The sequence below is a fragment of the Callionymus lyra genome, chromosome 1, assembly GCF_982586985.1.
Source record: "Callionymus lyra chromosome 1, fCalLyr1.hap1.1, whole genome shotgun sequence".
Classification (NCBI taxonomy): Eukaryota; Metazoa; Chordata; class Actinopteri; order Syngnathiformes; family Callionymidae; genus Callionymus; species Callionymus lyra.
Window position 1 is genome coordinate 27,012,535 of NC_141818.1, and position 15,140 is coordinate 27,027,674.

At 40.9% G+C, this 15,140-nt stretch overlaps 1 protein-coding gene across 1 annotated transcript; it reads right to left on the reverse strand.

The window, feature by feature from the left end:
* Positions 1-54: 54 nt before the first annotated feature.
* Positions 55-14,387, reverse strand: kitb (KIT proto-oncogene, receptor tyrosine kinase b). The gene is made up of 21 exons (XM_087798571.1): positions 14,239-14,387; positions 12,079-12,354; positions 11,731-12,018; positions 10,324-10,463; positions 10,069-10,237; positions 9,233-9,422; positions 9,052-9,167; positions 8,847-8,961; positions 8,050-8,237; positions 6,969-7,075; positions 6,747-6,873; positions 6,560-6,664; positions 6,384-6,494; positions 5,858-5,996; positions 5,724-5,791; positions 5,564-5,658; positions 4,772-4,894; positions 3,526-3,637; positions 3,323-3,422; positions 3,117-3,222; positions 55-910 (listed from the first exon to the last, which is right to left on the reverse strand). Exons 1-21 carry the CDS (start codon positions 14,360-14,362, stop codon positions 767-769), a joined length of 2,943 nt encoding a protein of 980 aa, XP_087654697.1. The 5' UTR covers positions 14,363-14,387; the 3' UTR covers positions 55-766.
* Between the last annotated feature and the right edge of the window lie 753 nt (positions 14,388-15,140).

Here is a 15,140-nt window from a genome sequence, read left to right on the forward strand (position 1 = left end):
AAACTCAGAAGTTAGAAATCTTCAGGGATGTTAAGTAATTGAAACGTTTATTTGATCATTTCTTTATTACAAGTCAACAGTATCTCAACATTCCTCACTGCTCTCACCTCATCCATTAAGAAAGGGAACGCACAAAGACATCTAAAGGCACATCTCTACTGTATTAACGTTGCATACAGGTTTGCATCACATGAAAGGTTCATCCTATATTTACAAACCACGACACGAACATCGATGACGGCTCACAGTATCTATTTGAGAAGCAGCGGTACAGTCGTCTTCATCATGGCTCAAATATTCACATGCTGGCACATCTGCCGTCTTAGGTCCATCATCGTTGTGCCCTTTAGAAGCCAGAACAGAGGGTTATGCTTGAGCAAATGAAAGAAGGTGATCTTTAAATTAGAGAGTCTTGAAAAAATGCAGTTTAATGGGCTCTGATTAAAAAGATGTCGTGTTTCCACTGAACCGTCATTCATTCTTGTTGATTGTCACTTCACTCTGTTGTTGGTATGAAAAAACATGAACTGATGATGAAGGATCATGATCCATACTGCCTGAGGTGATGTCATTCACTGTGTTACCAGTGGAATCAAGTGCAGAAACGTCATCTAAGAAGACATGAGACATCATAGTTGGCAGCAGAAGACGATATCCAGCGAAGACGTAGGTTTGAGTGAGTGTGCCACAAAGTTAGCGGAATGGTTAGTATGTGCATGTCGGGGGGTTTGACCTTGAGTCTTGCAGCTTTTGATTCCGGATCACATCAGACGTAGTCCAAAAAGACGTCGGCCGTGCTCTGCAGTAAGGGTTGGGTGGGTGCAGTGGTGCTGCAGACAGAGCTGAGTCGCCGTGACGACGTCCTCTGGGGATCTACCGAGATTGATGTTGCACTCACAGTCAGATATTCCTATAAAAAACACAAGACAATTTATGAAAAAGATGCAGGTCCAGTTGAACAACTAGAAAATCACTTTACTGTCATATTTGTAACCAATGTTTAATTCGACCCTTCCATACACACAGTATGGCAGTAGCTGTGGAGAGCTCGCTTGCGCACCACACTACTTGAGAGCAGAACGGTGCCACTCAAATGTAATTGTGTTTAATTTTATATTTTCAGCTTTTCCTAAGAATGTCATAAGAATATTTACAGTGACACTTAAAAAGTCACACTGTGAGGCCAGCAGGAGTCCTGAGAACATCATTGTTATTGGAGAGAGAAGAAAGTGACAAGTTGATATACAATTAATTCAATCTTAGTTGCACTCGCTAGTGAGTCGATAATGTAACTAGAACCGTCAACTTCCTGTTGAAACTTTAAGACTACATATTTTAAAAAGATTCTCGACTCTCCTGTCATTTGCTCTGATGAAGTTGAGTGTATCCAGTAGCGGCATTTTTTCATGACATACCCCCCGCTTGATAACAAAAATTAAAATGCGCCTCTGCAACATGGTTTTGTATGAGGTGTCGTTTTATGTGTGGCGTGCGCATTAGTTTTATGTGTGCGCGTGCGCATTCGTTTTATGTGTGCGCGTGCGCATTTGTTTTATGTGTGCGCGTGCGCATTTGTTTTATGTGTGCGCATACGCATTTGTTCTATTTATTTTATAGGTTTGTTTGTGATGTGTAGTTATGCGTTTGTGTGCATGTCACTGGTGTGCGCATGTGTCAGTGTGTGTCTGCGCAGTAGCGGTTTTAGGTACGGGCGAACGGGGCAGCCGCCGATAACAAAAATTAAAATGCGCCTCTGCAACACGGTTTTAGGCGATCTGGCGCCCCCTGCAGCAGCTGCTCGCTGACAAGGTGCAGCTGTGAGTGAGAGAAGAAAGAAGGGGGGCGCGGGGGAAACTTCACCTCTGGTTTTGGGGCGCTTTGGGGGAGGCTCGCCCAGGGAGTAATTCAGTGTAGAACCGCCACTGAGTGTATCTGATGCTAAAGAGTGAAGCAGAGGAGACTGACAGGTGAGCGTGAGCTTCACTGACACAAATTTGACATTATTTAGATCAGTGGCCCATAGAGGTCGCTGGGGCGCCGCCCTCCCACCGGTTTGGTTGTATTATTATTATTATTATTTGTAAAGCGCCTTTTTGATTTATTTTTCTTTATATCTATATCTATATCTATATCTATATTTATAGATATAGATATACCTATAAATAATTCATTCTTTTTAGTTTGAAAATAATCATCAACAGTGAAGGTTGGTATGTTTGTAGAATTCTTCACACTGATAAACTATATTTACTACATTGCTCAACGTTCTCATTATAATTTTGGTTTGTGTCGTCATTCGTCATATCCGGTCTATCTACACCGCCGCGAAAGTAGCGGAGATCTCTGAATATAATTTCAGGGACCTGGACAGTACACCTTGTTTTTTTGTTTTTTTTGTTTTGTTTTTAATAATTTGATTAATTCTGTATGAAGCATGTCACAGTATAATTAAAATGTGTTTTCATTTGTATCTAAACAAATTCAATAATAAACATTTTTCTTCTTTTCCTTTCTGCTGCTCCCTTCAGGGGTCGCCACATCCTCCTCCATCTAACCCTGTTCTCTGTATCCCCCTCTCTCACACCAACCAACTTCATGTCCTCTTTCACTACATCCATAAACCTTCTCTTTGGTCTTCCTCTAGACCTCCTGCCTGGCAGTTCCAACCCCAGCATCCTTCTACCAATATACTCACTGTTCCTCCTCTGTACATGACCAAACCATCTCACTCTGGCCTCCTCTCTGACATTATCTCCAAAACATCTAACATGTGCTGTTCCTCTGATTGACTCATTCCTGATCCTATCCATCTTCGTCACTCCCAAAGAGAACCTTAACATCTTCATCTCTGCTTCCTGCCTTTTCCTCAGTGCCACTGTCTCTAGACCATATAAATGATTAGCTTCCAACATATTTATTTCTACATGTTATCAATATAGTTTAAATTAAGACTATTAAGGTCCGATTCTTTTAATGGTATATGCAGGGAAATGTACTGGAAAAGAGTCCCACCTAGATTAATTTCCACCAGCCGCCAATGACGTATACATATATTGTAATGATTTATATTTTGTTTGATGAAACAGTAATATTTGCCAGGTGAGTTGACCACTTACATTCCGGGTGTTCTCTGACAGTAGTGCTTCAGTCTTCTCCACCAGCTTCCTAAAAGACGGTCTTTTCAGCGGGTCTTGGTTCCAGCAGGACAGCATCATGTCGTACCTACAGGGGGCAGACTCGGATCATTGTCTGATGACGCAACATGACTGGTCCATTGGGTCCATTTGCTGGGTGATGGCGACATCATCACACAAACACGTACATGTCACTGGGAGCGAACTGCGGCCTGCTCATCCTCTGACCTTCCTGAATCATCCGATAGAACGCTGGTCCAACGTGCATCCCAGGGTAAGGGCTGTTTCCTGCACGAGGGAAGTGGTTCTCAATCATCCAAGAAAACATATCTGCCACTTCTTTTGGGCGTCACAACAGTCGGTGCTTTGTGGCTCTGACCGGACATCGTACCTAGAGAGAAGATCTCCCAGAGAAGGATGCCGTACGACCACACATCACTTTCGAAGGTGTAGACACAATCGAAGATGCTTTCCGGAGACATCCACTTGACTGGAAGACGTGCCTGCAGATCGCACAGACACAGCGTTGAACGAGTAGGACCTTCAACTCAAAACAATCTGGCAGGGAGTCAATGAAAGCTTGTGTCATTCTATTGACATACACCTAGACGCCAATGTCAAATTAATTTTTTTCTTCAAACCTAAAGATGTGTGGTGGTTTGTATTAAAGCTCATTTTAACTGTTTAATTCATGAACAACTATGATCATATTGAATTTGCGAGGGCTAGCTGGTATAAAGTGACATTTAATAATCCAACACACTTTAAAGGTATATATTTAAAGTGTTTTTTTTTAAGTGTGCAAAATGAAGTCGGATTTTATTGGTCCAAAAGTTAAGTAAGTAAGTAAGTAAGTAATTTTTATTTGTATAGCGCTTTTCCAGACCAGGGTCACAAAGCCTGAACAAATAGAAACGTCTTAAGATGTTTCTTGAAGGAGTCAGTAGATCATCAAACACGAGAGAGAGGAAGATCGTTCCAAAGCTTAGGAGCAACAGTCTGGAAGGATTTCTCTTCCTCTGGTCCTGAACCGTGTGCGAGGAACCATCAGTAGATTCTGATCCACAGACCTCAGAGCCCGAGCTGGGGTGTAAGGCTGGATCAGATCAGTGATGTAAGGTCTGACCATGAATAGCTCTGAAAGTAAGAACCAGAATTTTAAAGTTGATCCTGAAAGAAACTGGAAGCCAGTGAAGAGTTTTAAGGATCGGAGAAATGTGAGTTCTTCTACTTGAGCAGGTTAGAATTCTCGCTGCAGAGTTCTGAATCAACTGCAGGCGAGACAGCTCCTTCTTGTTAAGACAAATTGTCAAATTAAACGTTACAAAACCCCATCGAAGTCATTATTTGCCGTTTTATTGCCGACATCAAAACCTGAAGAAGTTTGATGAAAAATAACACACACTGCCCTTTAAATACAAAAGAACATTATCTGGCAACTTTTTTAGAACGTTAACATCTTTGTGAAAGCAGTTGCTCAACATGGTTTTAATGAATTGTAAATAAAAAAACATAGAAAGAAAAAAGAGGCCTGTGTAGCTTCTGATGTCATCCCTGCAGGCAGGAGTGATTGAGCGTCAGACAACTGTGGCAGTGAACAGAAGATCGATAAAATAAAAGGTGTACGGCGGACTCACGTTGCCTCTCAGAACGTAGCTGGAATCCGTGGTGATGTCCCGTGCCAATCCGAAGTCGCAAATCTTTGCGACCCTGCCGTGTGTCAACAGTACGTTTCTTGCAGCGAGATCCCTGTGAATACACTGCACACGTGCACACACATGCACAGACCATCAGCGGTGTTGACATAAGAGCTGGTTATTCAGTGAGGGTGGGGTGTGCACCCTCAAACAGTCACTCCAGGTTACTGAAAAGAGCCAACTGACAAAATCAAACCTTGAGATACGATTAGGAAAAACATATTTCGGACATGATTGACAGTTAACTACATCAGCAAGCAGGGGTCGATCAAAAAAGGGGCCAAAAAGGTTAAAAGAAAACAGTTGCGTTTGAGGGCAACTATGGAGGTATATCAGTGGCATCAGAATACTAGTTAGAATTTTATGAAGGCTGTGGCTTAGAAGCATTGAATAATTCTTTAAATTAAAGTTAGATAATTAAATACAATTAAATCAATTGAAAATTAATTATTTATACACATATAGTTTGACACTCTAACTGCAATAATTAAAAAGAAAACATTACCTAAGTTCAATATTCTTTATACAAAGCCTTTTAAATGCAATGTTTGTAAAATACTTTAATGCTTGAAAAAAATCTATATATAATTGGTTTTCAATTAACCAAACAATTATGATTTTTGATTAATACAATACTGAATGTTATATTCATGTAAAATTATGTAAAAAGTGTTAATAGTAAACGATAAAGAAAATAATCATGACTGAATATTTAACGGGCGATGGTCTCACATTTTTGGAAGTGATGTACTCCATTCCTTTGGCCACCTGGAAGGAGAAGCTGAGAAGATCTTCAGCGTCCACAGACAGCTCCTCAACACGGTCATCTAGTGCAAGGGTAGCAGCAGCATTAGCTGATCCATGTGGTTCTTACATACATCCAGGAGACTACCTGACGGAGAAGATCTGCCTTTCTCAGAAGATTTCATTGGAGTGTATCCGTGAGCGGCCACTTCTTTCCTGCTCATAAACAACATCTCAAACACACTCATTTTGACACCCAACTATTAAGACACACTAACACACCCTGAGTTTTCTACTCCATTGGACACATTATGATAGTAACCACCCTCCATCCCAGAGTTGAGGAAGCAGGCCCTTTTTCTGCGCAGGAAGTTGAGGAGGTCGCCATAGCAACAGTATTCAGCGATGACCAGAAGTGGGCCTGGCAGAGAGCAGAGAAGGACATTTAAAAGCCAAAATACAGTCAGTAAAAAAAATATGATATGAGGCACAAAGTCAGTTCTTCTGTTTATCTTTAGGTTGGAACTATTATAACAGTTATGAGCCCGAACTTTAAAACAAGACAATTAAACAGGTTCAGTTCAGAAGCGTTATATTTGTTTTCTGGAGCCCTGGAAGCGACATGAGAAGTCAAATAGTTTGATTAAATTCTGTGTCAATGTTTGCTCGGGAGATGGTGCGACTACTCTATTAAGTTTATTGTCAGCTCGGCTGACGGAACACGCCTCGGCTATTGATCGACCGTCCTGACAAATTGTGTTGCATCCGAGTATGTCACGTCTTCTTGATCACACGCTCCAACACTCACCTCCCACCGTGCACGCTCCCAGCAGATTCACGATGTTCACGTGGTTCCCGAGGTAACTGAGGACCTTCAGCTCCGACATCAGCGCCTCCTTCTCCGTGGAGTGAGCGTTGGCTGCGACGAGAATTCGTTCATATTGATCTCATATCACAAGAACACGTGACTAAACACACGCTTACGTTTGAGCATCTTCACAGCAACGGTCGTAACGGTGTCGGCGGAACACATTCCATACGCTGTAGCTCTCACCACCTTTCCGAAGGCTCCCGCGCCGAGCGTCTTTCCTGTTGCCATGGAACACTTTTAGTTTGTCCATCTTAAGACAAGCTTTTTCATAAGAAGGTGATGTCAGCAGAACATTCTCACCCAAGCGTAGTTTCTGTCGGGAGAACTCCCATTTGGGGTCATAGGGAAGCTGGGTGGGGTCAATGTAGATGTAGTTGTTGCCATGGATACTGTCGATGACCTTCCATTGGATTTGGAATTTTGGTTTCTGTCGGCGGGAGCGGAATAGGGATACAAAATGAATGGTAACATACTTCTGGCATCACTGGATTTAAAGATTCAACTTCCATGATTGACTCTCACCCGGGTGTACTTGTAGAGCAGCACGACGACGAAGACGAGGAGCAGGACGCCGATGGTTACCGTGGCAATTAGAACAGGTGTGAAGAGTTTGTGAGGAACGACTCGTTCTGAAACACAAACACACAAGTGTTAGCGGCAGAAACATTTGCATTGAGTCATCGGATAATGGCTACCAGCTTCGTAGTGTGTGTAATGGTTTTGCCATCACCAGAGTGAATGTGAATAGAATGGCAGTTGGTGTGTTAGCATGACTAGCATGAACTCTCTTACCGTCTTTTTCCTCCACGCTGTGATCCACTCATTGTTGAGAAGCTGATATGACACTTTAAATAAAATTTAATTGAATTGAACTGGGACCTGAAATCAAACTGCACAGCTCCTGTGACTCTTTGCCGCCCAGTCGATCACTAAATTATTTAACATGCATGTCCAATGGTTTATTTGAAAAAAACAGCATGAGAGGAGGAGTTCCTAAACAAACTAATTATTGAAAAATAGAATACTACATCTTGTTTTTTATTTTTTGTTTAGGCATTATTTATATATTTAGAGAATAGAGATATTACATTGTATGTTGTCAAAAACCTGAACTGTTAAAAACAATAATTATATATATATATATATATATATATATATATTTATGTATATATCAGATCCAAATTATTGATTTTAAACACAACAAAACAGGCCAAAAATAAGAAAAACATAGACCCTATTTTATAATAACAGCTTGTACCTCCTTCCTGCTTCAACTATTCTGAGTAAATAAGTTACAATTATACATATTATATCATGAGAGAATACAGTTGATCACTGTCAATGGAATATTAATACTAGCACGTTCAATGTGTGGCATTATACACGCCTCGTCATATCAGGACAGTTTTACATGTGAACTTCTTCTCATCCAAAGACACTCCCGTCCAAAGACACTTCCTGTGCAGCTGCTGCAGTGGTGTTGCTGTGTGTCATGGATTAGTAAAGTCTCGCTGTAATCCTGGGCTGCGTCGTCAGCAAACGCTAATCGTAATCATTCTGAACCTAGTTACCGCGTGTGTGACAAGTTTGTGTGTGTGTGTACCAGTTATGGAGAAAAGTGTGTAGTCTTCGTCGCCTTCAGTAGAAGCCACACACTCCAGTGTGTTGTAGTGTGAGTGTTCCTTGCTGATGTTCAGCCGGCTCTCGATCTCACCCCTCCCAAACTGAGACTCGGTCACCATGGCGACGTCTGGCGTTTCCCATTGAGTAGCGTTAGGGAGGCGGGAGCACCTGCAGGGGTTCATACAAAATGTTATATACACACTAATAATTCTTTATTTTTCCAACTTGAGTTTATTCTATCACGCATGTCCTGTTTACTTTTCAATTGTTTTTTTCAACCTTAATGTGAAGTGAAGACCCAGGGGCCACATGTGGCCCTTTCACGGCCCTCATGAGGTCACAGATCAGGGATACATTTTTATGATGGCTAACAATTTTATTATTTAACCCCTTTTAAAATCTTTGTTTCAAGTTTTTCCTTTGTTTGTTAATTTTAGTCATTTAAAAAAGATAATAATATGGCTTTCTTTTTTGATGCCATGGAATAACTACACCTCATGTTTTTCACTAAAATGTTAAATATGAAAGATTTCCTTATTTCATAGATCTGAATATTCAATTAAATAATATCTTAAACATATGTTTTAATGTCCTTTTTATTATTTATTAAAATCAATCATCATGATGTCAAGATCCGTTTATTCCCTTCTTTATTTTTATACGTATATAATGTGGCCCTTGAGGAAACGTAATGGTTTCAAGTGGTTTACTTTTTAGTTTATCTAATTGCTAATGTCACCAGTTTGGTAGTTGGACATGAAGAAGAACCAAACAAACCTAGAGTGCGGTACATCACAGAAGAACCAGCTGATCTTAGGCACGGGGAACCCTGCGGCCACACAGCGCACCTGTCCTTCAATGGGCCCTTCCTTGGCGATGATGGATGGTTTGACTTTAAAAGACAAATATAAAAATAAAAGATACAGTTTCAACATACGGCTCCCGCTCAAAAATGTCTCCCTTCAATCACAAACAAGCTCACCATTGACAGACACGTGAAAGGAATGGCTGACGGACGCATCTTCATGACTGGCGGAGAACTTGTAGGTGCCTTCCTCGGATCCAACGACCCTCACCAGTCGCAGCACGCTCACGTACCTGATCGGAACAAATGCTGTGTCATCATTTGAGAGAAGGCATTTTTGTAAGCTTGGTCTTCGAACCTGTATCTGTGGCGGTGCACGATGATCACATGTTCGGTAGTGTTGAGGAGCCTCCGGCCGTTGTAGGACCAGAACAAGGAGCTGGGAGCCGGGTATGAGTCCCACTGGACTCTGAGGCTCAGACTATCCCCCTCTTTGACCACTGCATGCACCGGGCTCTGGCTGCCCACTATAGAGATGAATCCCTGGTCTTCAAAAGACATGTGACATGTCACTGTGACGTTGTCTTCGCCAGATCAAAGTTAACATTAACTGATGCGTTCAAGGTTTTCATGAGTCAATATTGTTCCAGTTGTATCATTCCAAGATGGTGTCAGAACATTTAAACAAATGAGATCAATATTTGTGTTTTGAACATCTGTCATGCCTGTTTGTGTGTCATTAGTTCACGTGTCTGTATGTTTACGTTTTCCATGTGTTTGTGTGGCAAGTCTTCATTTGTGTTGTGTGTTTGAATAACCATGTTTTTGTGTGTCTATGTGTGCCATATGTCCATGTGTTCCATGTGTTTGTGTTTGCCACTTGTGTCATGTATTTGAAGGTCTTCTTGTGTGTCATATATTTATGCGTGTCATGTTTGCCATGTGTTTATGTGTTCCATGTACGTGTGTTTGTCTTTTGTTTGTTTATGTGTTCATGTTTGCATGTGTGTATGTGTGTTACATGTCCGTGTTCATGTGTTCAAGTGTGCCATGCGTGATCATGTGTGTCTGTGATGATGTGTTTATGTGTCTACATGATTTTTTGTCTACAGTGTGTTTTTGTTTTATGTGTTAATGTTGTGTGACATGTGTTTACGTGTGTCATTTCTCATCCAGGTATCTCAGCTGACTCACCATAGACGTCCAGCTGCAGCAGTGCGGCACTCGACCCTCTTTCGTTCTGAGCCGAGCATCCGTAGATTCCTGAGTCTCTTTGTGTTACAGATCTGATGAGTAGCGTTGCGGTCCGCTGGTACACCCGAGACCCAGAGAGGATGTGTGAGGTCTGAGATTCTTCTGGATGCTGCAGGAGGTGGTATGAATTACAAGGCAAAGAAGATTTTGAGTGACACACATTTTTCATTGAAATCCCTCTCGCTGTTGTCGTACCGAGGCGGAGGGATACTCCCACTTGACGCCGAAGTCTGGGTTGACGTTGGTGGAGCTGCACGTCAACTCAAGCTTCTCTCCTTTCTTCAATATCACGGAGCCCTTTAGGGAGAGCGAGATGACTGGAGCTGTGACTGGGACTTGATGGAGACATGATCAACTTTTAATAGTTTGTTATCTATTATCTTGTATATCATCATCAGGCAGAGATCATTGGAAGTTATTATCCATTAGGTAAATCCACAAACACTCCTCTTGTTTGATTTAGTCCAAAACTTAAATGACATAAACATTACTTAATAAAGCTCAAACAGTTTGTATCTATTCTTGTATATGGTGAGATGAATGTAAATTAAGTTTCTTTGTAATCAGACAGGTTCATTTCATTTTAAACGGAGACTAAAGACTAACTTTTTTACTTGAACTTCTTCTTTTTACTCTTTAAGATCTACTTATATTGCTCCCTTGTTGATTGTTGATAGAAACTCTGGGTACTCCGATTGCCTCCCACAGTCCAAAAACATACAGAGGTTGATTGGGAACTTAGATAAGGGTGCGTGGATATGAGTGTGTCAATGGTTGTATGTCTTTGTGACTGACCCCCCCCCAACCCCCCCGCAACCCCAAAAAGGTAATAAGGGGCAGAAAATGAATGAGTGAATCCTGTAAAACAACATTCAACAGTCAAACAGTATGTTTGTACATTGTAACTGTTTTCACTGTGTTTATTGACACACACAAAAATATTTTCCCCAAACACAGTATTTATTTGGTGAGTCAATGTTGACATTCAGTTAATGTGAGTCTTGAGGGTTAATCCTGTCTTTTCTGTTTTTCCCCAAACACAACTTCCATGCTCTGTTACAACTGTCCGTTGCAACAACATGTGTGTACAGTAATATATATACACTTTGTACCCTTTAGCTGCTGTACTCGTTATAAATCAACATTAGTACTTTTGCATATCTGCCTCCGACTTTGACCAATCACTAAAAAGGGTTTTTAATGAATTAAACTTCTTAACTTGTTTTTTTTTGGCACCTATTATCCGTTTAAAAGCTTTTTTCAATAAGCATAACGTGCCACATTAAAGTTAGCGTGAGTGTGACGAGCAACGAGTATAAAAAATTACGGAAAAAACGTACACAAGTAAAAAAGTAAAATAATAACTGTGTAATGAAAATGTTTAAAAACCTTGCATTAAAAATGTATGTCAAATATCAATGTTCACTAAATTATTTTGAGGGGAATGACCATTCACAATAAGAAAAAAGTCCTCAATAAAGAACTATAGAAAGTTGTATTTAGAGTTAATAAAATAATATTTTGAAAATGAATTTGTTTCCGTCAAAGAGATAGAAGCGAATGGAATTCTTTATGAGCTAAAAAAAACATATATTGTCTTACCAAGTCTCACATCCACCGTGTACTGACTAGATGTGACTAGATTGCCTTTTCCCAGTTGGCCGACGCACACGTAACACCCGTCATATTCCTTTATGGCATTGCTGATGATGACACCTCGCTCCAGGTCGCTCTGGTACGTCATGCCAGGTGGAAAAGGTGTTCCGTCGCAGGTCTTCAAAGTCAGCATTGTGACCTCCGGGTCGGTTACGAGACAAGGGATTGTGCAATTCTCCCCTTCACGGACCAAGATGACATTCACCATGGTGCGCTGAAAAGCACTCAGTGGGTCTGAGGAGGAAGAAGATCAGTTTATTTTCTATTTAACTGTTGTCTTCATGCAGCACCAACCTTTCACGTAGACGTATATGGAGCTGTGTTCCATGGTGTTGTTGTTCATACACAGGTAACGGCCCATGTGGGAGGCTTGAGCTGATGAAACCCTGATGACAGCCACTCGGCCTTCTTCCATTTCTCCCTCCAGTCTGCGAGACTTCTCCCGCATCCATCTCACCCTGGACGCTACGCCGGGCGATGTTTGGTTTTCATGGCAACGCAGCTCCAGCTTCCCTCTTCTGGGAATTACTATGTGAGTCGCGCTGGGACTAATAAGTGGTTTGCACCAAACTGGAAGAAAATATATTTCATTGAAAGGGTTTATCAGATCCAACTTAAAGTAGGTATCAGGCAGCCTCGACCAATCCCTTTTAAAGTCGTCAGTGTTTCTCTTGCACTTGTGGTCAGTCTGACCAAAGAGGAAACCAAAGACTTTCTTCCAAAGAGTGTTGTCTTCCATTTAAGAAATCACGAAAGTCATTGAGTTGCAAAGAATGAGAAAGCATGGGGAGACTGATGATGGGGTCGAGGAAAAACTGTTGTTCCAGTGCCGCAACAATTATGTTGCCGGGGTCATTGATAATTTATACTTCTTCTTCTCCACAGCAGCTTGACCAGAAACCCCACATGATCTGCACCTAATGACCCTCTTAACACTTTGCGTGTCCAGTTTGGGGATCTTGGATCCTTGTAAGATAATGTTTAACACATATTTAAGGGCCTCTCAAACACCTCCATAAAAAAAAAAAAAAAAACTCAAGCAGAGCTCATTGTTGTAACTCTACTGCTGCCATAGTTTGTCCAGTGTCTTTCTTTAAAAGCAGTGCAGCGTCAGTTTGATTCAAGATTCTTGGGAGTATATTTTCCTGGATCGTCTTGACCGGGACAGGGGGCTGACCTGAAGGTTGAGGTAGATTTACTAAGACTGTGTGCATAGTTTTGAAGACCATAGTTTCAAATCATATAAGTATAATGATAAATATGGATTTGAATGCAGTAGATTAGAAGAGGAGCCACAAGAACACAAATAGACAAATGATTGAAGCCCATAGACAGAATGCTTATCTCACCACCATGACTCAATGGCACGATCAATAATTATGAACTGTTTACCCGCTGAGTAATCATGCATGTAAGAAGCTACAATCCATATTAGATCGGCCAAAGAATTTCTACTTCTCTCTCGCGAAAGACTAGCCCTCCCACGTGCTGAGCATTTGTTCAGTGTGGGATCTTCATGTGACTGTTATGCCCTCCAGCCGTGCAGGGGAAGATAAAACGAGGTGATGCAAATAAATGCAACGTTACAAGTGTGTGTTTTTGTGGGTGTGTGAGCAAATATGTGTATCTTTCAATTGAACAGCTCGCACTACAAGAACAAGATTTAGCTGTAACTAGTGATATTTCTAACATTTCTTAAATGATATTACCATAAACTTAAACTGAATCAACTGCTTACTTTGCCTTACTATGACCGAACAAGTACTTTCAAGATTGAGTAAACTTCCTACAACTCACTACATATTGTATCAATTATTCAAATATAAGGTAACATTGTTGTTTTTTTTAATCTATGTAACATAATTAAATAATTTTCCTCATAATTTAGTTTAAGTCCATCATCGGGAAAGGGAGAGTTTGAATTCAATATGCTCCTTGGGAATGTTAATTAAACATTAAAACAACTGTGCAGTAATATTATGACAAAATAGCCTAAATACGAACTCACTAATACAATATTTTTTAGAGATATTATTCATACATGGACATTTAGAAAAGTAACATAGTTTACCTATATTATTTTGGTTAGCCAAAACAAAATGAATTATAAATAATATTAATACGGTCAAAATAAATAACTGTTTAAGACTCTCTTTCTTTGGTGTGTTATTCACTTTCTTTTTGACGATTTTCTGTTGGTCATGTGGGAACTGAACCTTTCCAGGTGCTCGTTGCTTTCGGTTAGCTCACCAAAAAGTACACACACACGCACGCACGCACATACCTACAGATCAGTTGATGTGTGTTGCGCTCTCAAACGGCTCAAAAGTGTGACGTCATAGCACAAGTGGACGGGCGTTCACACCGAACAGGTTCATGTCTCAGTTCAGAACTAACTAGTTCAGTGAGGAGCAGACGTTGACTGTGTCATCAGAAGTGAGAGGTTCTTCTTACCTGTGAGTGGCAGCAGAATAAGAAGAAGCCCCCAGAGGCTTGTCATGGCTGCGGTTGCTGGTTCTACTCCAGGGAGGCTGGAGACATCCTTCAGAGAGCAGACCCTCCACACTTGTGCGCGCATCAACAAATCCTGGTGATCCTGAAGGCTCGACTCCCCCCTGAATTAAAGAGACAGTTACCTTGTCCTGTCCTCCTCCTCCTCCACTTTTCTCCTCCTATTCCTTCAAGTCCTCCTCACTCCTCCTCCCATCCTCCCATCCTCCTCCTCCTCCTCCTGCTGGCTCTCTGCCACTCCTGTCTGTTCCGCATTGGCTGGAGTGATGCCACACTGCTGAGTCGGTTGTTACTGGAAGAAAAAGTACATGAGCGACTCCAATTTTCAGGAAGAAGATGCTGAAGGAGTAATTTTTTTTTCTTTTTCTGTGGGCCGAAAAAAAAAGAAGAAAACATATCTGAGGTGTCAATCAGCTTCATGTTGGACTGGTGTGAATATATCATATCGGTCATACACAAGAAGCACAAAGAAGTGTGGCCAAATATATTGTAGTAATCTTAAGTTAAAAATAAATAAATAAATGTGAAGACAACAACAGCAGTCGGAACTGTTTGGACAAAATTGTTTTGACTTCTCCTTGCATACTTTATTACAATAGTCCTGCAGGACAAACGACGCACAATACTTCCTCTTGTTTCACGCCACACATGAGCAGTATCACACACAGAATAAAACTTCTCATTTCCAAAAGAGCAAACCCAAAAGAGGATCTTTGTTGTTCTTTCATTGAAACACAAATATTGATCACAACGTTTTTAAACTTATTTCATGATATGTGGTGTTAGTGAAATACATTAAAAGTAAATACAATTTTTACACAATGTTACACGATGGCGCTTTCTTT

What these genes read in the sequence shown, in the direction of transcription:
- kitb (XM_087798571.1), bottom strand. Translation starts at nt 14,362, where the DNA reads ATGCGCGCACAAGTGTGGAGGGTCTGCTCTCTGAAGGATGTCTCCAGC. An exon ending in CTTTCACGTGTCTGTCAATG is followed by an intron (nt 8,962 to 9,051) that starts GTGAGCTTGTTT and finishes TGTCTTTTAAAG; the next exon opens with TCAAACCATCCATCATCGCC. An exon ending in TGTCAGAGAACACCCGGAAT is followed by an intron (nt 911 to 3,116) that starts GTAAGTGGTCAA and finishes TGTTTTTTATAG; the next exon opens with GAATATCTGACTGTGAGTGC.